At 38.0% G+C, this 23,922-nt stretch overlaps 1 protein-coding gene across 4 annotated transcripts in view; it reads left to right on the top strand.

Annotated features, from left to right (window-relative positions):
• Nucleotides 1-23,922, top strand: part of ARMC8 (armadillo repeat containing 8) — a 108,225-nt gene that overhangs the window by 19,308 nt on the left and 64,995 nt on the right. For 2 of the 4 annotated variants that reach the window (XM_032869608.1, XM_032869610.1), the window contains exons 2-3: nt 11,604-11,680; nt 22,394-22,465. In XM_032869608.1, the coding sequence (XP_032725499.1) occupies nt 11,604-11,680; nt 22,394-22,465 (149 nt within the window). Of the gene's footprint in view, nt 1-11,603; nt 11,681-22,389; nt 22,466-23,922 lie in introns of those variants that run through there. The other 2 variants (XM_032869609.1, XM_032869611.1) reach the window with 2 other exon arrangements.

The following is a 23,922-nucleotide window of genomic DNA, read 5'->3' as shown; positions in this document are numbered from 1 at the left end:
TGTCATTTCTTTTCAGCTTAAAGAAGTCCCTTTAATGTTTCTTGTAAAGCTGGCTTAGTAGTGAACTTTTTTAGCCTTTGTTTGGAGAACTATCTCTCTTTCAATCTGAATGATAATTTTGCTGGGTATTCTTGGTTGGAGATTTTCATCCTTTCAGCACTTTGAAAGTGCTGCCTTCTGGTTTGCCACTGCCTTTTGGTTTGCAGTTTCTACTGTGAAATCTGCTGATAACCTGTGGGGTTTCCCTTGAACATACAATTTTGGTTTTCTCATGCTGCTTTTTAGATTCTCTCTTAATTTTTAACTTTTGACATTTTCATTATAATTTGTCTTAGCATGGCTCTCGTTGGGTCCATTTTCTTTGGAACTCTCTAGGCTTCCTGGGCCTGGGTGTCTTTAGGGGAGTTTTCAGCCATTATTTCTCCGTATAAGCTTTTTGGGCCTTATTCTTTATTTTCTCCTTCTGGGATCCCTTGTAATGCAAGTGTTATTCCTCTTGATGTTGTTCTAGAGGTCTCTTACTTTCATTTTTTAAAATTATCTTTTTTCTTTTTGCTGCTCTGTTTGGGTGAGTTCCATTGATTTCTCTTCCAGCTCACTGATTTGTACTTCTACTTCTTCCACTGTATTGAATTCCTCCAGTATATTTTTCAGTTCAGTTACTACTATAGTTACTACTGTATTCTTCAGTTTTGTGACTTCTCTTTGGTAGTTTCTCTTTGTTGAAGTTCTCTCTGTGTTCATCCATTCTTTCAAGTTCGAGGAACATTTTTATGACTGTTATTTTGAATTCCTTATCAGATAGATTACTTGTCTCCATATCATTAAGGTCTTTTTCTGAGGTTTTGTCTCATTCTTTTGTTTGAAATATATTTCTGTTTCCTCATTTTTGTTTGACTGTCTTCATTTATTTCTGTCAGGCAAAACAGCTACCTTTCCCAGTTTTGAAGGAGTATGTCCCCCCTCCCAACCCCTGATCTTATTTATTTATTTATTTATTTGACAAAAGAGTGTGTGCATGCAAGCAAGGGTGAGAGGCATAGGGGAAAGGAGCACAGCAGACTCTGTGCTGAGTACGGAACCCAACATGGGGCTTGATCCTACAACCCTGAGATCACAGCCTGAACCAATACCAAGAATCAGATGCCCAACCAACTGAGCCACCCAGTCGACCCTAGAAGGACTGGTTTTAGGTAGGTTCTGATCCTTCTCCTTCAGCCTTGTCTTAGCTCTTGGTTGTCTCTTGCACCTTTGTGATTGTCTAAACTGCCTGATTTATTCTTGATATGCCCCTGTTGTTGTGGATGTGCCAAGACTTGTCAGCAGTCCAAGAGAATGAATCTCTTTTAGCATCTAATTTCAGGTTGTTTGAAAGCCAGACCTTCAGGCAGTAGCTTTTCAAGTGTGCAAATATATATATATAGTCCTGTGGGGCTGCACTTGTAAGTCCTGTGGGCCTCCAGACCAGAAGATCTGGAGGTGTCTCCAGGGCAACAGTTGAAAAGTCTGGGCTCTAGACAAATGTATAAACTCCTTCCTGGGGAGTCTTGCTGAGCCATAGTAAGGCTAAGGTAGTGAACAAGTGTGGTGTTTCCCTGGAAGTGCCTTTTTAGCCTCTAGGTGCGTGGGAAACTTGATGCCTGTCCTTTAGGCCAAAGCACTGGGCTAAGCAAATAGTCTTTTTTCCACAGAAAGACTGAGGTTGTGTTTCAGTCTTCTGTCTCTGCAGTGCCTTGGAGGTGGTAGCGTGCCACAAGAGCTGTCTCTCTAGTTGTTACAGTCCTGTAGAGCTCTGGAAAGCCAACCCTGTTGGGTACCTGGGCCAGGGAATCAAGAGATGTTCCCTGTTTGGATTGTATGTGGCTTTAGCAAGGCAGCCAGAGTGTGTGGTAGGTGGGGCAGACTCAACAGGCTTCAGAGAAGGAGCAGAAAAATGTATTGTCTGTGATTACCCGTGGGCTTCAACAGTGCTGTGAGAAAGTGCCATGTCCTTGTGTGTGCTCCAGCTTTGGGCTGGAAGTGGGAGAATGCCGCTGTTACTGGTGTTTACCCCAGCTAAGGGGCAGGGGAATATCACAACCACTTGCACTTGTGGACTTTAAGTAGGGAGCGGGAGAACTCAGAGACCATTTGCACTTGCCTGCTTTAGCCAAGGAGCAGGGTAGCAGTCCAACCACCCATGCTTTCTGGCCTCGGCAAGTGCCAGGACCACTCACTCCGACGCATCCCAGCAAGGCAGGGGGAGGATGCCATGTCCAAGGTTACCCACCTGTGCTAGCATAGCAGTCTATGGGAAGAGTGCAACAATGGTGTCAGCCAGCAGCTCTGTCTTCTGGGGAGTATCTCAGCTGTCCCTCACCCCTCTAGTTGATGCCTCTAGATCAGCAAATGGTTCTCTTTCACATATAATCTACGTGCTTCTCAAACTGCTATATTTTGCTGGGTCCTAGAAGAGTGAAACCATATATGAGCTCTCCAAAAGGAAAATCCTGTAGAACTTTGGGACCCCTGGATATTAGCACCACTGGTTTTCTAAGCCATTCTGGAGACTGGTCTTTCTGGTATAGATCTCAGAGGCCAGGGCACCCAATATGCGCACCAACCCCTCCCACCTCTGGGGGACGCACCTAACTGGTAAGATCCTTCCCTGTTTTGTGTCATGCCAGGGTAGGGTTTTTGGTTTTGTTTTGTTTTGTTTTGTTTGCAATTCTGTGTCTCTTCCTCTCTTACCCAACCTCTCTTACCCAACCTTATCCTTTGTTATGAAGAGCATTTCATCTAGTTTTCAAATCTTTTTAAGAGGGAAATGGTCTATTTGTAGCTGTATTGTGTGTCCATGGGAAGAGATGAGTTCAGGATTTTGGCATTTGCTGAGACATTCATGGGTGGTTGGAGTGTCCCCCAGACTCCCTGGCTGGTATAGGTGTGTGCAAATGGTTGCAATTCTCCTTCTTCCTAAAATCTGCCATCTTGGATCCTCCTCCTAAAAGGCAGGGTTTTAATTCACCCCAGTCATGGATAGCTTATTCAAAAGGGTATTCAAAGATTGTTTTAGTTTACCTTTTCAGGATGTCTGACCAGTTTTTTGAGCTCTAACTTTTTTCCTCTTCTTTACTACTGAAGAATTGAAGGTAGGATGATCATACAACCTGATTTGTTTGTAGCACTTTTCATTTATGTGTATTACTTTGTGCTAATGATTAATAACGCCCTCTTTCCCTCTTTAAAATTATCCTACTTTGATGATAAATTTGAAGTTGTATTGTTATCTATAATATTGTTTTTATTTTTTATTTTTTTGTTATGTTATTTATTTATTTGACAGAGAGAGATGCAGCAAGAGAGGGAACACAAGCAGGCGGAGTGGGAGAGGGAGAAGCAGGCTTTCCACAAGCAGGGGGCCCCATGTGGGGCTCGATCCCAGGACCCTGGGACTATGACCCAAGCCAAAGGTAGACACTTAACAGCTGAGCCACCTAAGGTGCCCCATTATCTGTAATATTGTTATGTAACAAATTACTCTGAAACTTAGCTGCTTAAAACATGTTTATTATCTCACAGTTTCTGTAGGTCGGGAATTCAGGTGTGGCTTAGCTGGTACCTCTGCCCCAAAGTTTCTTGAGAGGTTGTAGTCAGGGTGTTAACAGGAGCCATGTTTTTTTGTTTTTGTTTTTGTTCTTATTTCTGTGGGATTTTTTTGTTTGTTTTTTGTTTTTTAAGATTTATTTGAGAGAAGGAGACCATGAATGGAGGGGAGGGCAGAGGGAGAGGGAGAGAGAGAGAACCTTCAGGCAGACTCCATCCTAGGACCCCAGGGTCATGACCTCAGCCAAAATCCAGTGTAGGCCGCTTAACCAACTGAGCCACCCACATACATCTAGCCCGAGCCATGTTTTACTTGAAAGGTCAGTTGAGGGAGACTCTATTTCCAAGTTCACTTACATGATCATTGGCAGGATTTAGTTCCATGTGGGCTGTTGGACTAAGGGCTTCAGTTCCTTGCTGGCTCTTGGCCGGAGGCCTTCCACAGTTCCATTCTGCATGAGCCTCTCCATAGCACAGCATGGCATCTGGCTTTTCACACACACATAGCAAACTGAAGTGACATCCTGTTACTTCCGCTGCATTCTGTCATTAGAATCAAGTACCAGGAGGTAGGTATCACTGGGGGCCATTTAGAAGTTGCCTAACCATAATAAAAGGGAAAGTGCTTCCATTAATAATTCTCCATAATGGAATGTAACCCATTACCTGTTTCTGTTTTTGTTTTCCTGCAAGAAGAAATTTGCTTCAGGATTCTCTTTTTAGAGTGATCAGTACCTGTTTGTATACACAGTGGATTCAACTCTTCTTAGAATTAACTCTAATTCACAAATTTGGTATCTACAAACTTTTTGTGAAAGGGATCCATATATGTTTTCATCTAATATAATTTCAGGGGGTGCTAGGAAGTGTAAACATCACAGATTTTTAATATACACATTTGTGGTGGTTTTATTACAGCTTTGAATGTGCAAAATGAGTTCAGATCCAGGTTTTAAGGGCTTGCTAGGTCATTTGTTTGAAGCCTTGTACCAAAAGGCAGAGGTCACAGTCTGACCTTCGCTAGCTTTGCTCTCCTTTATGGGCACAGACTATACCTTGAGCTTTAGCTGGCTGCTTGGCACATTTAGTCAGTTGGAAGGATGGAAGAATCACCATGTGTATAGTTAATGGAAGCTACAGAAAACAATTTAAAAGGGCATTGGTGTTTTTTTATTGTTGTTTTAAGTAGGCTCCATGACTAGTGCAGAACCCGATGTGGAGCTTGAACTCACCATCCTGAGATGAAGATCTGAGCTCAGATCAAGAGTTGGACACTTAACCGACTGAACCACCCAGGTGCCGCATAAAAGGGCATAGGTGTTTTGAAGTGAAGGTGAAGCCACATCTTGAAAGGACAGAGCATCAGAAACCCTCCTAACCTTTTTGTCTCTATGAGCAGGTTGGAAGGAGGAATCCCAGTGCTTCTCATATTTCTGGAGTAAATGAGAAGTGCCCAGATCAAACTGTTCCTTCCTACATTGTTGTTGGCAAGAATGAAGAGCCCTGAAGTTCTTTCTACCCCTACCTTCCCCACACACTCCAACTCTTTCCCTTGAGGTCGTCAGGATTAAGCTCTTTGTATCTGTTTACATTAACTACCACAAGAAGCTCAGGGCTCTAGGGTCATTCCTCATGTGCATTTAACTGTCTTTCTGCTTTTCTGTCCAGATCCCTTGCCTTTTTCCTGCCTCTTCTCTGAACATTTCCTTCATCTTTTTTGTTCAGACTGAACTGGGATTTTTCCCTGATGGAACTTTTTCCCAGGTCTTTTGTAAACTTCTCAGCTGGCTCTTTTTCCTTCTATCTCATAACCCTTCTGTCCCTAGAGATGGAGATAAAGACTTGCTTGTCATTGCTTTTTTCAGACACCTTTCTTTCCCTTTTCTCTAAACACTCCTGCTCTATATTTTATCAGATTCTATCTTGTTGTGCATCTGCAGACCCCCTGGTTCATTTTTCTTCATTTCTTTGAGATTTTAGCTGCTAGCTTATGGTCACTTTTTTCTAGCACTACTTGCATGATAATTTATGGAAATTTCATTGCCTATGTAGTCAGTTTTTCTTTTTTTAAAGATTTTTATTTATTTACTTGTCAGAGAGAGAGAAAGAGAGCACACACAAGCAGGGGGAGTGGCAGGCAGAGGGAAAGGGAAAAGCAGACTCCTTACTGAGCAGGGAGCCGGATGACGCGGGGCTCGATTCCAGGACCCTGGGATCATGACCTGAGTCAAAGGTAGATGTTTAACCAACTGAGCCACCCAGGCACCCCGATAATTTTTCTTAAACTATAGCCTTCCTTGATGATCATATTCTCCATCCTGCCTTGAGGTACTTGTTCCCATGGTCATTTCCTAGACCTTGGCCTTACCAATAACTAAAGTTCCTCCATAATCTCAAATTCAAATATCCTGCCCACCACCTTCTGTCCTTCCAAGCCACTGCTTCTACTGCCCAATAGCAACAATCCTTCTGCACTCCATCTGTTATCTGCAGTCTATTAATCCTACCATTTTTTCCACTGGCCTTTAATAGCTCCATCATTAAATTACAACTGCATATACACTCAACTGAGCTGACCCCTTCCCCTAGCTTTGTCATCCTTATGTGATGAAATTCCAACTGTGGTTAAATCAAACTCTCTTTTTCATGCCTACTTTTACAGTTTAATGTTGATGAGGAAAAACACAGCCATGCTGACTGGTCATACTTTAAATTCATAACAGTAAACTTCAAGAAGGCTAGTGCTGTCTGGCAGTCCTGGTACATTTTCTTGGCCCATTCAGTGTTGTTGTCTTTCTCCTTTCTTCAAACCACCCACCTCTCCACCCATCCTCACCATTTTTTACTCTGTAAAAATAGGAGTAACCACAGACAGTATCCACAAGTCCTTACTGCCATATCCATCTACTTAATTCTCTCTGGTTATTGTACTTTCCATGTTCTGCTTGCCCAATAAGTTCCATTCCCTCTCAGTTATTCATGAACATTGTTCCAAAAGTTCCCCCCTACCCCAATGCAGCATGTTTTTTCTCTGTTAAAAAAATTTCCATCAGTAAGTAAGTATGCTCTAATTTATTGCATCTTTTAAAAAAATGCTCTCCTGACTCCACTTCTCCCTCCAATTTTAGTGTATGTGCTGCCGAAGCGAGCACTCCACTTCTCCCTCTAGGTACTACTCTGTTCCTTCATTCTCCTTTCCAAAATGAAATTCCTTGCAAGAGTTGTCTAACTTTCTCTAATTCCTCTTTTCCCGTTCTCTCTGCGATCCTCTTCAAGCAGGCATTGGCTTCACCACTCTGCCCATACTGTTGTTATCAAGGTTGCTGATGACCTCCGTATTTCTGTATCAGGCTCTAGTCATCATCTTATGCTATACTTTATTAATATTTGGCATATTTGATTACTTTCTCCTTGAAACAGTCTATCATTTGGCTTCTTGTTATTCTGCTTAATCCAAGTGTTCAGTCTTTTGGCCTGCTTTATCCATGGTAAAGGGAACTCCCTTAGTGAACTCATCCCATTCACATGCTGACAATTCCCTGATTTGTATATCTAACCCACAACTGTCTCCTAAACTCCAGATTCATGTATCCAACTGCCAACTTGACGTTCTCACTTGGATGGCTAATAAAATTCTCAAACCTAACATGTTCAAAACTGCATTTTTGATCTTCTCACTCAAACCTGTATCATTCAGAGTCTTCCTCATCTCATTTCTAGATACTCAGGCAAAAACCTTAAGTGTTATCCTTGGCTCCTCTCTTTTTTCACACCCCACATATATTGTGACAGCATATCCAGTTTGACAGTCATTTCAACTTCCAGCATTTATATGGAATCAATGAATTGTATTACCTTCAAAGCTCTTGTCCTAGTCCAGACTACCATCATTTCTCTGAAATGACCACATTTCTGATACTGAAACAGCCTCCTACCTAGTCTCTCTGCTTTTGTCCTCTAGCCCCTCCACATGTTTGTCTGTTCTAAGGTTGTAACCAGAGTGATCCTTTTAAAACAAGTCAGTTCATGTCTCTCTTTTCCCAAAACTGTAATGGCTTCCCAACTCGAACCATAAAAAGCAAAATCCTTACAGTGACTAACAAGGTTCTATGCCAGCCCTGTCCAGTGGAAAAATAATACAAGCTATACATGTAATTTTAAATTTTCTAGCAGTCATGCTGTGAATGTAAAAAGAAAACATGAAATTAATTTTAATGTATCTAATTTAAACCAATGTATTGAAATGTTATTTCTACAGTAATCAATATAAGAATTATTAATTGGGGGCGCCTGGGTGGCTCAGTGGGTTAAAGCCGCTGCCTTCGGCTTGGGTCATGATCCCAGGGTCCTGGGATCGAGCCCCGCATCGGGCTCTCTGCTCAGCAGAGAGCCTGCTTCCTCCTCTCTCTCTGCCTGCCTCTCTGCCTACTTGTGATCTCTGTCTGTCAAATAAATAAATTTAAAAATCTTTAAAAAAATTATTAATTGAATTATTTTATTTTTTATAATAAGTCTTCAAAATCTGGTGTGTATTTTATACAGTTTGGATGTCAGATTTTGATTGGAAATACTTGTTTGGCATTTAGGTTTCATAAAATTTACAATTGATCAAGCAGATTTACATACCCAAGTAATTCTAAACATTCTTAAAGGTTTCCTAACAACTAATCCATTATTAGTTTTTCTAAATTTAAAATATTAATTAAAGTTAAAAAATTTTAAAATTCAATTCTTATCCACATTTCAAATGCCCAATAGCCACATGAGGCCAGTGGCTATCATATTAGACAATATAGCTCTTTAGCATCTGGCCCTTCTTCTCTGATCTTATCTTCTGTAGCTTTCTCCTTCATTCATTCTGCACCAACTATAATGGCCCCTGTCTTTGATCACAGCAGACACTTCCCATTTCCAAGCCTTTGCATTTGGTGTTCTCTTCGCCTAAAAAGCTTTGTCCCCAGGTGGCTGCATGACTTCCTCCTTCATCTTTTTCAGGTCTTTGCTCAAATGTCACCATCTTAGAGAAGCTTTCCCTGACCAGTTTAATATCTATACCATTTGCCTTCTGTCTCATATTCTTACATCTCCAGGTTGCCTTTTAAAAAAAGAGAGATGAGGGCTGAGAGGGGATGTGATCTACAAAGGGAAGCAGTAAAATACGAGAATTGTCCCATACAGACAAAGAATGATTTATGTTAGGCAAAAGTGTAGAGTAAAATTGAATAAGTGACTATATCCCCTAAGCTTGCTGCTACCTAGGCAGCTCAGAGGGTTGTTTTGTATGTGTGTGTATGTACATGACTTGATCCTCTTACAGATTGTAAACTCCTTAAATGCAAAGTTCTGCCATAATATCATTTTGTATATTCTTTGGCACCTAGCTTAGAACTTTGACCAAAAGACAATCTGTACTCCAGTTATGGGCCACCTATTGGTTAGCCTTTTGTGTTATATATTCTTGGTGGCCTCTGCCCTTCCCTTCTTTCTCAGTGCTAGCAACTGGTATATATTTGCTGATGGTATATGTGTGATGGCTTCACATGGGCTATGGGCTATGGGCTTTGGCTGTGATTGGGACATTCACTTTTCCTTGTCTAGTCTTGTGCACTCTTATTTGTTTTCCAAAACTAACTCCTCTAAGGAGTCCAAAACAGAAGTATGTATACTTCGTTTTGTATTCTAGTAGGAAACATAAACATGTAAATATAACTACAATAGCAAATGAATTATTGAGGACAGGGACCATGCCTTACTCATTTAAAAATCTTTAATGTCTTCCACACTGCCTTGCATATAGTAGGTACTCAGTGCTTGTAAAATTGAATGAACGAGCTACAGAGCAGTAAAGAGAGTTGCTGTTAATGGGCAAAACTTAGGTTGTTTAAGATACAGGTCTCAAACCCAAGTGTCTTTTGGCAAGAGATGCAGAGCTGTGAGAGAGTGTGTGAAGAGGAACAGTAAAATCCAAGATCAGTCCCTAGGTAGAAGGGTCTAAGGTACTCAGAAGAATGTACTATGTGTACACTTCCATGTATTCAAATGGAGTGATGAAACTCATCTGTTTGTTATTATAGGGATACTGTTTTCAGTTTTACTCTGGATTTTGCTCTTGATATATTATTTCTTGATGGATTGTACAGTTGTTTGCATCCCTACTTAAACTTTGATAATCTGGCATCAGGGTAAAGATGCATCCCTCATTTGTTAACTAAGGGAGTGGGTTAAAATACTTTTTTTCTTAAATTATGAAACTTTTTAAAAAAGATTTTACTTATTTGAGAGAGAGAGAGTGAGAGAGCACGTACAAGCAGGCAAAGGGGTAGAAGGAAAGGGAGAAGCAGACTCCCTGCTGATCAGGGAGCCTGGTACTGGCCTCAATTCTAGAACGCTAGGATCATGACCTGAGTCAAAGACTGAGCTCAACAGACTGAGCCACCCAGGTGCCCTAGGGATTGGGACAAATACTTATTAAGAATCCTTCTTAACTCTATGGTTCCGTTATTTTGAGTAAACCAAATCCTATTATCAGGTACTTTAATGGTATCCTGTTGGACACAAGTATTTCTATCAGTTTTGCTTGTTTGCTGCCCCTGTTCGTTTTTTTATAAATGGAGTGCATACTAAAAGTAGGTGTTTGGGTTGCCTATGAGGATATTTTGGTAGCAAGCTCATAATAGAAAAAGGTATTTTGATTTTGAATTAATTCTACTATCAGAAAATTAGAGTTTATGTACTTTTTCTCCAGAGATACTTTTGGTGACTCAGAAGTTTAAGCTGGCACTGTGTCTTGTGAGTTAACTATTTCTGATCAGGGGTTCTGGGTAAACTGGAACAGTATTTCTTCCTCTCAATGCTAATTCATTGCAGATGGGTGGAAGTACATGAGATAACTTCAGCAGGCATCAGAAAGAAACAGAAGGGACGAAAATTCTTTTTCTCTGGTTCTTGAACATATGTTCTTTGTTTTAAAAAATGTGGTGCCTTGCTGGTTTAGTTGGTAGAGCATGTGACTTGGCTTCAGGGTTATGAGTTTGAGCCCCACTTTGGGGGTAGAGATCACTTACTAAAAGAAAATTTTTTTTAAAAAAGCAATGAAAATTAAATATAAAAAATATTACCCCCAAATAAGTATTATAAAAAATAACATAATAGAGGAAACTCCACAATACAAATAAAAGGAGGTGTCTCCCTTTGCTTTTTGAAAGTTCTAACTCTCCCCCATCTATGTGGCCTCAGCCACTTCAGACTAGACAGCTCTGTTGGACTTGATAAATCTCTCTCTCTCTCTCTTTTTAAAGATTTATTTATTTGAGGGGGGAGAGGAGGAGTCTCAAGCAGACTCCTTCCTGAGCATGGAGTGCGGTATACTTAGTCCCAGGACCTTGAGATCATGACCTGAGCCGAAATCAAGAAGCAGACTTAACCTGGACACCCCTAAATCCCTCTAATTCTTAATTGCTTTTCCCTCACAGAAAGTGTGACCACTCGTTTTTATGTTTACATATGTCTGCTTCCTATCAGTGTAGCTTCTCTCCATCAGTCTGAAAGTCTTCCTTTTGCACGTGGACTGCCCCTCTTGGACTTTTTATGAAGTGCTTCCCCTTTTTTCCTTTCTGAGAACCAGATTCTCTCTCCCTTTAGTGGGTACTAAGCAGAAGCAACATACCTATCTATTGTTCATATGAAGGTGACATCCAACAGTTGATTAAGAAACTTACCCTGCTTCTTAACACTTATACCCAGTTCTTCTGTTGGCAAAGCTTGCAAGGCTCACCACAAAGATCCCACTGTCTAGTTATGGTTTTAGCGAGAACAAGCTATTTTCTTTCTTCCCCATCTTATTATTTATCTTGTCACAAGCTTCTCTCAGAATGATTTAATACAGTAAGTATTTTGTAGACATTCTAATGCATCTGCCTTAAATTAGATTAAATAGCTACTTGATGTTGTGGGTGATGCTGTGAATTTGTGATTTGCGTGGCTTCAGATGTCATAATTTTTCCCCCCCCACTTTCTAGGAAGTAACAGCTAGCAGTCGCCACTATGTTGACAGGCTATTTGACCCTGATCCCCAGAAAGTTCTTCAAGGTGTCATGTAAGTAGTATGTATTTAAGAGTCTATCAAAAGTCTTTTTTTGTTTTGTTTTGGTTTTTTTTAGTCTTGTTTGTTTTTGTGTTTGAATTTGCCAAATATTACAATTCTGAAAATGCAGGATTAAAATTTTTTTCTTCTGTTTTAGAAAGACCCTGACATTCATGACTTTAATTTTGTACTGTAAAGAGTTGTCTGATACTTATTCACTGACATGGTTCACTTACTTTTTTGTAGAACACTTGTTTTACCATTTTAAAACATGTTTTTGGAGAATGCTTTTGTGACTTTTATATCCAACAAAAGCAAGGGAATAAAATTGACTATCTTTTATAATTTGAAAGGGATGGGAGAATAGTATGTCAGTAGGGTTTTTTTGTTTTGTTTTTGGTTAACTCACTGGCTATAAGGCTTAAATCTCCTACTGATGTTTTAAATCTCAGAATTTAGAAAGTAGTTATTGGAAATTTAAATTCTTGAAAACTTGAATACCCATTTTTTTCTGCAAAATTCACTGGTGTTTAATGAGAGGAAATGTTTTTAAGCAAGATATCTGAGGTGATAATACCTTTAAAAACTTAAGTCAGATAAGTGTGGTAAGATTGCAGGTGATTGAAAGATGAATTCTCTATCCTAAGAGCAGATTATCATGCTCTTGACACATGACTTTACAGGATAAGGTCTAGCCTAAGACTCTCCTCTTCGGGTTGGCAAACATAGAGCACCCACAGGCTCGAACTGTGTCCAGGTGAAGGAGGAAACAAAAAAGGGTCAGGATGTTTGGTATAGCATTGGCACACATGAGTCCTTTCATTCTTCTCTTACCCTGTTAGTGTCATCAGCCAAATAGTACTTTCCAGTTTAACTTTTGCTCAGTCATGGCAAGGTGAGGATGCTTTATTTATAGAAGTATCTACAGATTCTAATTCTTATTCAAACCACTCCCCCAGCACCCCCCCCCCCAAGCACATTGTGTAGGACATGTCTTGGGGATGTGGATTTTGTAGGGTTGGAGGCAAGATAAAAGTGAGTAAGGCTGTTTGACTATTCAAATTGAGCTGGAAAAGAAGGTGAGGAGCTGGATGTAGACCCGCCTGGCATACTTGATGCCTTACTTCACATTTTCTCAGTACAGAAACAGGAGATTATAGTTCTTGTTTTCTCATTGTGTTGACTTTGCCTTTGTCCCCTTCACTAGGAGACTTTGTGATGATTTAATCAGCCCCTTTGTAGACTAGTTTGATTATTACCAGAAAAAATGATATTAAATTCATCGTTAGATCAGCTTGGGTTGTACCTACACATAGAGCTTAGGCTGTGGGGATAGTTTTAATTAACACTTCTCCTTAGACAGACACCCCCCCACACACACCCAGACAGTTTTGTATGTTAGTAATCCTTGATATCATTTAGGATTGTTCAATAAGTAGTTTAGCTCAATAAGTAGCTTAATTTAGACCCATTAAGTGTTCCATGAATGATAGAGATGATGTTGTATCTTTATTTTTATTATGATTGCTAGAGTGGTTTAGGAGAGAAGCTAATTTTATCAAGGTTTCTGTGTGAAAGTCTTTTTTCTTGTATCAGAAATGAGTAGCTGATTCAGGTGTTACTTGTCACTTTGTGAAATTTCTCATTTCCCAAAGAAAGTTGATAAATAAGGCATAAAAAACAGCAGAAAGAGTGTATTATAACAAACCAGCTAAGGTGAAGTTGGATGGCCTTTAGCACCTCTATAAAAAGTATCAAGTCTAGGACACTAAACTGTTAGCTGAGACAGATTAGCAAGATTTTTGTGTAGGGGTGGTGGAATACAAAGAGTATGGGCTTTGGAGTTGGACAAGAGGTTGAATTATTGGTTCTGACATTTCCTGCTGGAGGCCTTTCCTAGCTGTGTGCTGGGGCAAGTTACTTAATATCTGTGAGCCTCAGCTTCATCATTTCTAACGGGGAAGTAATATGCCCATCTTGCCAGGTTGTAAGAATTAAGTCAAAAATATAAAAATTCAGTGCCTGGTATGTTGATAGCCACAAATTGGCACTGAATTGCTTAATCATTATTGATCCTAGTTTAAAACAACTTCAAAAATGAGATGATTCTTTTCAAAGAAGAGAAAGAAAAACAAAAAATATCAAATGGAAACAATTTAAACTGATGGAGATGAGGGAAGGGGGCCAGAATTCTTGATTCAGATGAGAATCCAAGTGGTAACATATAAATATGATTGCTACTTAAAATAGTAAAATCTGTTTAAAGTCGGAAAGGTACAGATCACCCCAAATCTTTTTACTTTATGTCAGAATAGAGCTAGCCTTATATAGATATGTATAGTTTGATTTGATAAAGTGCCCTTTTCCCCAGAGAGAAAAATTTATTCTTTCTGACTTATTATTTTCCTAAACATTGTCACTGTCTGAAAATTAATTGTACATAGTCAAGATAATAAAAAATGAACTATATTTTTAACATTTCATTCTCAGGTAACCTTGTGTAGTACTAGAATACTACAGTATTGATAGTGGAAAGGAGGAGCCAAAATGAGGTTTAGGATAAGAGAGTTGACCAGTTTTTCCTCTTTTATATGCGTTACACAGACACCATTGAGTCCTACAAAGACCATTACTAGACCAAAATAGGTAGGTAGAAGCGAAGTAGCCACAGAGTATAAACAACCAAAGGTACCCTACTAACTTTGAGGGAGAAGATAGAAGTTGAAGTAATCAGCTTTTTTTTTTTTTTAAAGATTTTATTTATTTATTTGACAGACAGAGATCACAAGTAGGCAGAGAGGCAGGCAGAGAGAGAGCAGAGGAAGCAGGTTCCCTGCTGAGCAGAGAGCCCGATGCGGGGCTCGATCCCAGGACCCTGGAATCATGACCTGAGCCGAAAGCAGAGGCTTTAACCCACTGAGCCACCCAGGCGCCCCGAAGTAATCAGCTTTGAGTCCAGAATATCCAATTGGAAAGACATTTAAAAATTGACAACTAGCTTTAGCTATGAAACAACAGAACTTTATCATTTTTTCTAACTATAATCTTGATTTTGCTTAATAAGGATTGTGAACATATAAAACATACCAGCAGGAAAAACAAAATTGAAGAAATTAAAGGCAAGTAAGGACTTCTCATCATGATCTGTAGTCTACTCAGCGTGGTAGAGCCATAGCCCTACCCATACATATAGGGAACTTCTTTGTAGCTAACCCATGTCATAAAGGACAATTTTATGTAAGTGAATGTGCCCTTACTGAAAAATACTGTTAAGCAACAGAAGTGCTTAATTTTAATTGTTGAAGAATGAGGAGTTCTTTAGAAATAACTGTTTTGTTAGTACATTATTTGGTATAAATTTAAATGATCCTGTTGTATCAAAGGTTTGAACAACAGAATCGGATCCTAAAAGAGCAAAGTTTCAAATTAAAAATCATTAGGTAGGAGTAAGATAGGTCCATTGTGTAGGTTATAAATTATAGCCTTTGCAACTGAAACAGAGTAGCTATATCAAATAAACTACACTGCATTGCAATTCTGAGCTTCCTCTAGCATGGAGATCTGTATATTATCTTAGACAGTTACAGGATATTTTTTTGTGAAGTTACTAGTGTATTAGCTCAATCCTGTTAAACCTTCTAGTTAAGAAGGTCCAAGTCCAAGCTGCTTAATACTGTGTTGTTTTGTTTTTTAAACATATTTAATAAATTAAAGCACCTGATCTGGTTTTTACATTAGTGATTCTCCAGGAAAAGATCAGCAGATATCCCTATGTGGCTCTGTGTTGAAGGGCAAAAGATGATACAAGTTAATATGGCTGGCTTTGTAGTTTCCAAGTGGAATAGAACTAGGAAACTAGACTGGATCTCTTGGTAAACTCAGCCAGGCTATTGAGGGTACTTTAGAATTGTTGGGGGATTTTCACCAAGTATCCACTTCTAAAAATTATTTTCTGAAGTATTTTAATGTACCGATGATGTAAGTTTATTTTGGTAGTAGAATATAGACAGATTCCATTTTTCTTGCATGAACTAAAAATATGAGCTTTCATAAAATGAAAGCTTTGGGTTTTGAGAAATTTTAAATTAAAGGGTAATTTTTAGAATAATTCAAAAGAAATAATCCTATTGGTTACTTTTAAAAGTGTTACAGATAAACATAAATAAAGATGACCATATCCCAAATGAAATGAAGTAACTCTGAGTCTTGTTTAAACCTGTGTATTCTGAGACAATTCAGTCTGTTTAAAAAGGTGGCAAGTTTTTCCAAAAATTATTAGATCAGATTGACATAGTTTTATGCACAGATAGATAAGCTGTTTGTATGTGGTATTAACTTCAAACATCAAGAACAGCTGTATATTTGTATGGATACGAGTGTGTGTATATCTATATCTATCTTGTCATATTTGTAGAACATTTAACTGTATGCTGCCATATTGTAACATTTTTTATGTTCTTTGGAATGATTACATGTATTAAAAATATTAATATGCTCTAAAATATTTTGGCATTTATTTTAATGCAGTTCCTACATTGTACTTGTCATTTTTGGAAAATATAAGGTGATTTGTAATCACACATTGATAAAACAAAGATTTAAATAGAATTCTGATTTCTGAGCTTGTTAGTATTTATACAAAGTAGAACTGTATCTAACACTATGTACATTCCAAAAATCTACACAACAGGGTAAATTGTTTATAAAAAAAACTAAATTACCATCAATTCTCAGTTCTTTTAAAATTATAGATGTAGTAGGGCATAATACGTGCCTCAGTTGACTTGAAATGGGAAGTTAAGTGTAAATTTCTCCAATGCCTCCTGGATCAAAACCTTATCTTAAAAATGGCTTCGGTTTGGATAATAGATAACCATTATCTAATTCTTTTACAGTTGGCAGTTCACACGTGGCAATGGTAACTTTAATTAGAATAAGAACATATCTCACTCCCTAACCATGCTAGATAGCAGAAAGCTTATTATACTTGGATGTTTGAATGTTACATTCTCCAAAAAGGCATACCTAATTTTAGAGCAGTGAGTATGTTTGTAATTTTTAAAGTCCAGATAATTTTGTAAGTTGTTTACCATGTTGCCTTATTCTAGCTATCCACAAATGTATATTTTCTCCTCATTTTATGGATGTCTTAGGACCAGCGAGTTTTCAGAAATAGGTTAAACCTTATACTCAGATTGTAGTTTTCAGTATCCAGGGTATTTTTTGGCTACTTCACATCAATTAGACCAAGGATTGAATGTACAATATTCCAAACAGGAGCTTCCTCAGGTAAGTGAAAAGTAATACTGGTTCAAAATGATCTTTAGCTTGTGGTTCCAGCATTCTGTGACCTTAAAGATAATTTTCTGTTTTTAGATATTAAATTTTCATTTAAAAATTATGCTGTTTTGACTGATTGACTGAAACTGTTTCTCTAGTAGGTCTAGATCCCAGTTCTTTAAAAAAATTTTCCTATTGTTTTGCTTGTAAAGTGCAGTGTTTACTTTCTATCTTGGTTTTAATTTTTCTTTTCTTTTCTTTTCTTTTTTTTTAAGAGAGGGAGAGAAGTGGGTGGAGGGGCAAAGGGAAAGGGAGAGAGAGAATTTTAAGCAGACTTCATGCCCAGTGTGAAGCCTGACACAGGGCTTGATCCCACAACCCTGAGATCATGACCTGAGCTGAAATGAAGAGTCAGATGCGTAAACAACTTAGCCCTCAGGTGCCTTAACTTTCTCTTTTGGTTTTGATCACCATTCTAATATGCTCATTTAGACATAAGTTATGGTAGCCACTGTACATGTTGGTTTAATATTTGAACTTCTTCCACACTGAAAATTAATCTCTTTTAGTGTAAAGAAAGGAAGTAGAAAGATTAGTCTCTGTAAAATAGATGCCTGTTGAGTCCATTTATTAGTGGACAAATAAATGAAAGTTTCTAGCTAGATTTTAGCTGAGAATGTTCTGTGGCAATTTCTCTTTTGTCACCTCTTAATATTGGCTGCTTTTCCCATCCTCAAAGAGCGGGATATCCCCAAGGCTTACTTTCTAAGCTTTTCTACCTGGTATTTTTATCCTACCTGAAAGATCATTCATTATGTCCAAAATCAATATAGATCCTTGTCTTGTTAAGGGATTTATTTTCTAAGCTTCCTAGTGTTCTCTCCCTTCAGGAAGTGAGACTTGAAGTAATCACTCCAGACATGTATCATATCACATTTCATTTACCCATCAAATCGTCTTATTAATTGCTTCCTCAGAATGTCTTCTGTCTTAGTGATACCTGTGGCTGCCATCCTAGTCAGTCTCACATAACCAGATACCTGGATGGATTTCATAATTCTTTCAACAAACATTTTTTGAGTGCCTACATTGTCCCAAGGATTATAATGTGAGGGGAGTATGTAAGAATGAATAATGTAGTCACTGCTCTGGAGCATCCAGAAGTCTAATGAAGGAACTAGATTGCTAAATAGGCCACTATGGTTTGGTTAGTGAGTGCTATGATAATCCTAAGCCCAGGGCAGTCTTGGGACCACAGAGGAAGGGCATTAGCCATTTAATTGCCTCTCTTGACTCTAATATTTTCTGCATTCCCATCCATCCGATACTCATTTTATCTTGCTTAGTCACTGCTTCCTTCATATCCTTTTTCTGATGGAAGCACGATTGCTCTTTTATTCTTCCCCTTTAGTTTGTCTCTTCTTCCCATCACTTTTCTTTATGCTCTGCTAAATGTTCCCACCTTAAAGGGACAATTCTTTTCAACCCAGGCTCCTCGTCCTGCCCCAGAAACATGATGTATTCATTTCTAGTATTGGAAATTCATTCCAGTCTTCTATGAATGGCTTTTCCATTTGCCCTTCCCATTCACTGTCCAAATCCTGGCCATTTCCTAAGGTTCATTTAGTTCTACCATTGCTTTAAAACCTGTTAAGCTTGTCTAGTCATTTACTTATCTCAGCCATATAAGCACTCGATTTATAATATAGCATTGCCTTACATTGCTAGTGTTATTTTTATCTCCTCAAGGAGATTGTAAACTCTTCAAGCAACCCATTATGTGGGCTTTTATATCCTTCATAGAACCTAACACATTGTTGAGCTCAAACCTTAACTGTTGAATTTCAGGAGTATATAAGTAGGGCATTTTTCCCCTCAAACATTAAAAGCTGGTTGATATGGGATATATTCCTTTGATCTACTGGGAAAAGTATGTCTTTAATTGAAAGTTAGAAATGCTTTATCGTTTTGTGTAAAAGTGTAGAATTGAAACATGGGAGGAAAAAGGCAATATGTTCGCTCACTTCTTTTAGATCAGTTTGTTCTGAATGCCTGACATATTGGAGGTAATGGAAAAAACACTTGGCATAAAAGATATGAGTTGAAACTGGCTCTGTCATTTAATGTGGAACTCTGAGAAAAGCCCCATATCTGAGTCTTAACTTCCTCATTGGTAAACTAGGGTTAATATTACTCAAGGTTGTGATGAAGATTACATACCATAATGGAAATGGAATGCTTTGTAAATTTCAAAGCAATATATAAGTTTTGCATAATTTTGTTATACCCCATCTTGGATGATAGTTTTGAGTTTGTATTTTACGAAAGTGTAGATTTCTTTATGGTGCATTTTGTGATCCATCAGTAGTAAGTTCTCTGATATTTTCAGGTCAGCCTGGCTTTCTTGCCTCTTAAGAGGAAACAGACTTCTATCCTAACAAAGTAATGTGTGTGCTATGATAGAGTACCATAGAGCACCACTGGGACACCTGACCCAGACCTGGTAGCTGTCAGGGCAAGCTTCTTGGAGGAAGTGAAATTATCTAAGGCCGGACCTGAAAGATGAGTAAAGGTAGCCAGGGAAAAGTATGAGGAGGAGAGGATAAGGAAATGAGAGAGAGAGAGAGAGAGAGAATAGCTCCATTCTGACTGGCTCTGAAATTGAATCCTATACCATATTTAGATCTGCTAAAGATGAGTGTATGTGATAAATATGATCTCTTTTAGTTGTAACTGTTTCATAGGAATGATCTCCTAGTATCCCTTTATAGTAACAACTGAATAGAATTTATTTGCTGGGTGTTAACATCTCTTCTTCCTTATGTAGCATTGATACATTTTATTTATTAGAGTCACAGCAAGAATTACCTCCTTTAGACATTGGTCCATTTTATTAATTCTCTTCAGTCTGCATTTACTTTATAACTACGAATTGCCTCCTTCATGTCTTCTTTGCAAACTATTAAGAGAACTGGAAAATTGGTTTTGGAGGGGGTTTTGTTTGTTTTTGTCTATAAAAGCATTTACTTTTGCATGGCTCCAGATACTTGGAATGTGTTTATAAGGTAATGTGGGGACACTTCATTTCTGCTTAGTTTAGGAAGAAATGGAGAGAAATCTGGGGGAAATGTTGCTGTTGGGAGCTCCAGAATAGAGAGAGCATCCAAAATGGCACCTGGCACAAAATAGACTCTTAATAGATAGCTGCTAGACAAATGGATGTGCTACATTAGTATTGACAGAACACATTCGAAGAAGGAACCATATGGAAGATCTGAGTGATAGTTTATAGAGAGAACTAAATGAGGCCCTGAAAAAAATAGACCTACCCTCAGCTCCACTGAGCTACTGGAAGACTAGGCCAATAGTCTTTGTCTCAAAACTTGTGAAAATGCCATTCAGAAACTTGTGGCAAGAATCAGCTTTCAGTGCATCACTGCATCATAGCAGTATTTTTCTGCCATAATTGAAGAAAGTAATTAAGGAGAAAGGGTATTATAATTATTACCAGGGTTTTTAATGCCAGTGAATTTGGTTGGTATTGGAAACACACACTGACTATAACATTTAGTTGATTTTTTAAAGTAACTTTTTCTCCTTCTGTTTTCTACTGTTTTTCTACAGTATCATGGTTTGCCAGTTATAGAATTTTTTAGGATCCTAAGTTTCAAAGTTGGCAAAAAAATGTCTGGTATACATTAGACCATGGCCACCTAAGAGTCAAAAGAGATGCTGGGTTGGGAATGTAGGGGAACTTATTTTGGGATATGAAAGAAATGTGTGAGCTAAGAACTTTGACGCTCTATAGTGATGGTCTTAACAAAGACCTGACTCCCCCTGTAAATATTTAATGACCACTATACTACTCTGAAATTAAATCTGTAATAATATAACTCCTCACATATATAACTCCAAAAATAATATGATGCCTTCATTGCTAATAAGGGAGAACTTTTTAAAAAGGTATTTTTTAATGTTTCCATATGTAAATGTTTGGTATCAATAATTCCAGTACTGGGAGTGGCCTCTGTGCTGGGTGGTCTGATTTTCCAAAATGAAAAAACTTTTCTTTTTTTTTTTTTTTAAGATTTTATTTATTTATTTGACAGAGAGAGATCACAAGTAGATGGAGAGGCAGGCAGAGAGAGAGAGAGGGAAGCAGGCTCCCTGCTGAGCAGAGAGCCCGATGTGGGACTCGATCCCAGGACCCTGAGATCATGACCTGAGCGGAAGGCAGCGGCTTAACCCACTGAGCCACCCAGGCGCCCCCAAAATGAAAAAACTTCTAATAAAAAGTATAATTTCCTTTTTATTTACAGGGCCAGATGCAGTACTGAAAAATAACGTGTTTTTTTTTTTAAACTGTACAAAAATGCTTTCTGTCTAATAGTAAAACTACGGCCAGATATTTCCACATGCCCTTATAAACTTCTGAAATGCCCCACTGGGGCTTTAATGCTCTCTTCCCCACTATGAGAACCACTGCTATATAGAATCACATAGTGTTCTAGTGTTTTTTGTTAAGATAGCACTACTGACCAATTAGGGTAAGTATTTTTTATTAATCATTTTATTAGTAGTACTAGGCTTATTTTGAGCCATATATTTTTTCTTCACCTGTCCTTTGGGACCAATCAGTGTTTGTGAACCAACTGGCCATTCATAGAGATACTTTTCTTATTCCATAAGTTTTACCCCTGTTGAAGATCTGAGTATAATACTAGAATGAAAAATACTGGTGAGTATGTGAGAAATATAAAAGATTTTTTCTTCCTTTAATCTCTTTAAAAAGGTAATTGGCTGCTTAAGTAAAAAATAGTAACAGTATATTGTTATTTCTAACCAATTGAAAAATAAAATATGTATGACAGTAGGAGCACAAAGACTTGATGGGGAAATGGAAGTATATGCTTGCAAGACTCTTAAAATACAAATGAAATGAGATGCTGTTCTGTGAAGACTACCGTGATAAGTTAAAGATACATATTATAAATTGCAAAACAACTGCTAAAAAATAATAAAACAAAACCCAAAGAGGCACAGCTAATAAGGCAATAAAGGAGATAAAATAGAATCATAAGAAATACTCAGTTCAAAGAATTCAGAAAGAGAGGAAAGAAAGGAACAAAGTCATGATCCCTGAAACAAGGTCAGATAAAATGTGTGGGCCTTGTCTGAAGAACATGCTTTGTATTGGAAGTCTTTCACAAGTGCTTAGGGTATCTCCCACTTTCCGCACTCCCACACTGTGGTGTTTTACAGCCCCCAGGCTCATCCAGTACCTGTCTCTGTTCCTTCTCTTTGGTACTCAGGTGGATTTGACTTTGTCACGGACTTCTATGTTTGCTAATACAAGATGTTGCATAATAAAGTGGAATGAATTGATTACTGATTTTTCTGTCATGTTTCAGCATACTTTACTCTTTTCTCTTCCCCTGAATTCAGAGACATGAAAAATGCTGTAATTGGAAACAACAAGCAGAAAGCCAATCTCATTGTTTTGGGAGCTGTTCCAAGGTATGTTTGCTATCAATTCCTTTTCTGATATTCATACTAAGTTTCCAGTATATTTCTCATTCTCATCCATAAAACCCACCTTTTTTCTGTATTGTCTATCCTTTTTTTTGAAAACCTCCTAATTTTTAAAATAAATGCTTTGAAATATATGAAGCATCTCTTTAGAAATTTTTAAGTATCAGAGAATGGAATATGAAGCAAATGTATTAATACTTCTTGGAAATTCAGGAAGATCATTGGCCCTGCAATAAAAGGATGTGTTGGATAGATAGACAATATACACCAGCCTGATTCTTTATCTCCTCAGAGCCTTGGCAGGTTTTTTTGCTTTGTTTTGTTTTTATTTTTTTTTTTAAGATTTTATTTATTTGTCAGAGAGAGAGAGCACGCACAGCAGGGGGAGTGGCAGGGAGGGCGAGAAGCAGACTCCCTCTTGAGCAAGGAGCTCGATGTGGGACTCAGTCCAGGAAATGAGGATCGTGACCTGAACCTGAGCCGGAGGCAGACGCTTAACCGACTGAGCCACCCAGCATTCCGGCTTTGGCAGTTTTGTATGATTGGATAATAATTTCTTAGGATTCTCAAAACCTTTTTTGAATTAAAAAAAAAAAAATCCTGCTTGATTTTTAATGCTGATTTTCTTTTTTTAATTTCTAATTTTTAGAATTTGCTGTTTTTTAACTTGGGAAGCTTGATCTTTTTTCTGATGAACTAAATTTTTTTCTGGTAGGTGATAGTTGTATAACTTTCTCTTCGCCTTTGCTTCTCAGAACTAAGTTTTATGTGCAGTTGCTGTAAGTTTTTTAATGTTTTGGTTTTTCTTTTTCTTCATTTCTGTTTTCTGATACAGTATTGATGATCTTATTATTTTTATTGTAACTGATCTCAAATATATACTTTGGTAACTATAAAGCTCTCGGTAGCCTTTCTTAGGGGATAAGTGTTCAGTGTATATAAATGTACTTTAAGGCACATGAGCGTTCTACCTTAAAACATAAAGGAGGTGATCATAAAGAAGGTGGTGGATGATTAGAGTTTAGGGAATAGTTGCTCGGCAGGCAGGGCTGGAATAGAAATGTGAGGATCTCCTGATTCCCCAAATGGGAAAATTGGAGAAAGACAAGTTTCCCTTGCTTGAAAGAGCTGCACAAGGACTCTGAATGTTCCCTCTAGGCTAAGCCTCTATGATTTCTGACCCATACTTCTGGATAGTGCAGGTCCCTTGCTAGTCTAAATTTAAGATCTGACCATGCTTGGCATTGAATATTCTGAGTCTTCATATCCTGGAGCGGCAGATAACATGAATTGACTTTGGGGCTGCTTTGTCTACTTGTAGACAACTTTCAGATTAATAGTTCTGATAAACTCTGAGATTTTATATATACATATATATATATATGTATATATATATATATACATATTCATTTTGAGCAAAAGCATTTTATATATATATATAT

Source organism: Lontra canadensis, unplaced genomic scaffold, assembly GCF_010015895.1.
Source record: "Lontra canadensis isolate GAN:19392208 unplaced genomic scaffold, GSC_riverotter_1.0 scaffold38, whole genome shotgun sequence".
Classification (NCBI taxonomy): domain Eukaryota; kingdom Metazoa; phylum Chordata; class Mammalia; order Carnivora; family Mustelidae; genus Lontra; species Lontra canadensis.
Note: the sequence above shows the minus strand (reverse complement) of the source record. Positions and strands in the feature narration are given on the sequence as shown.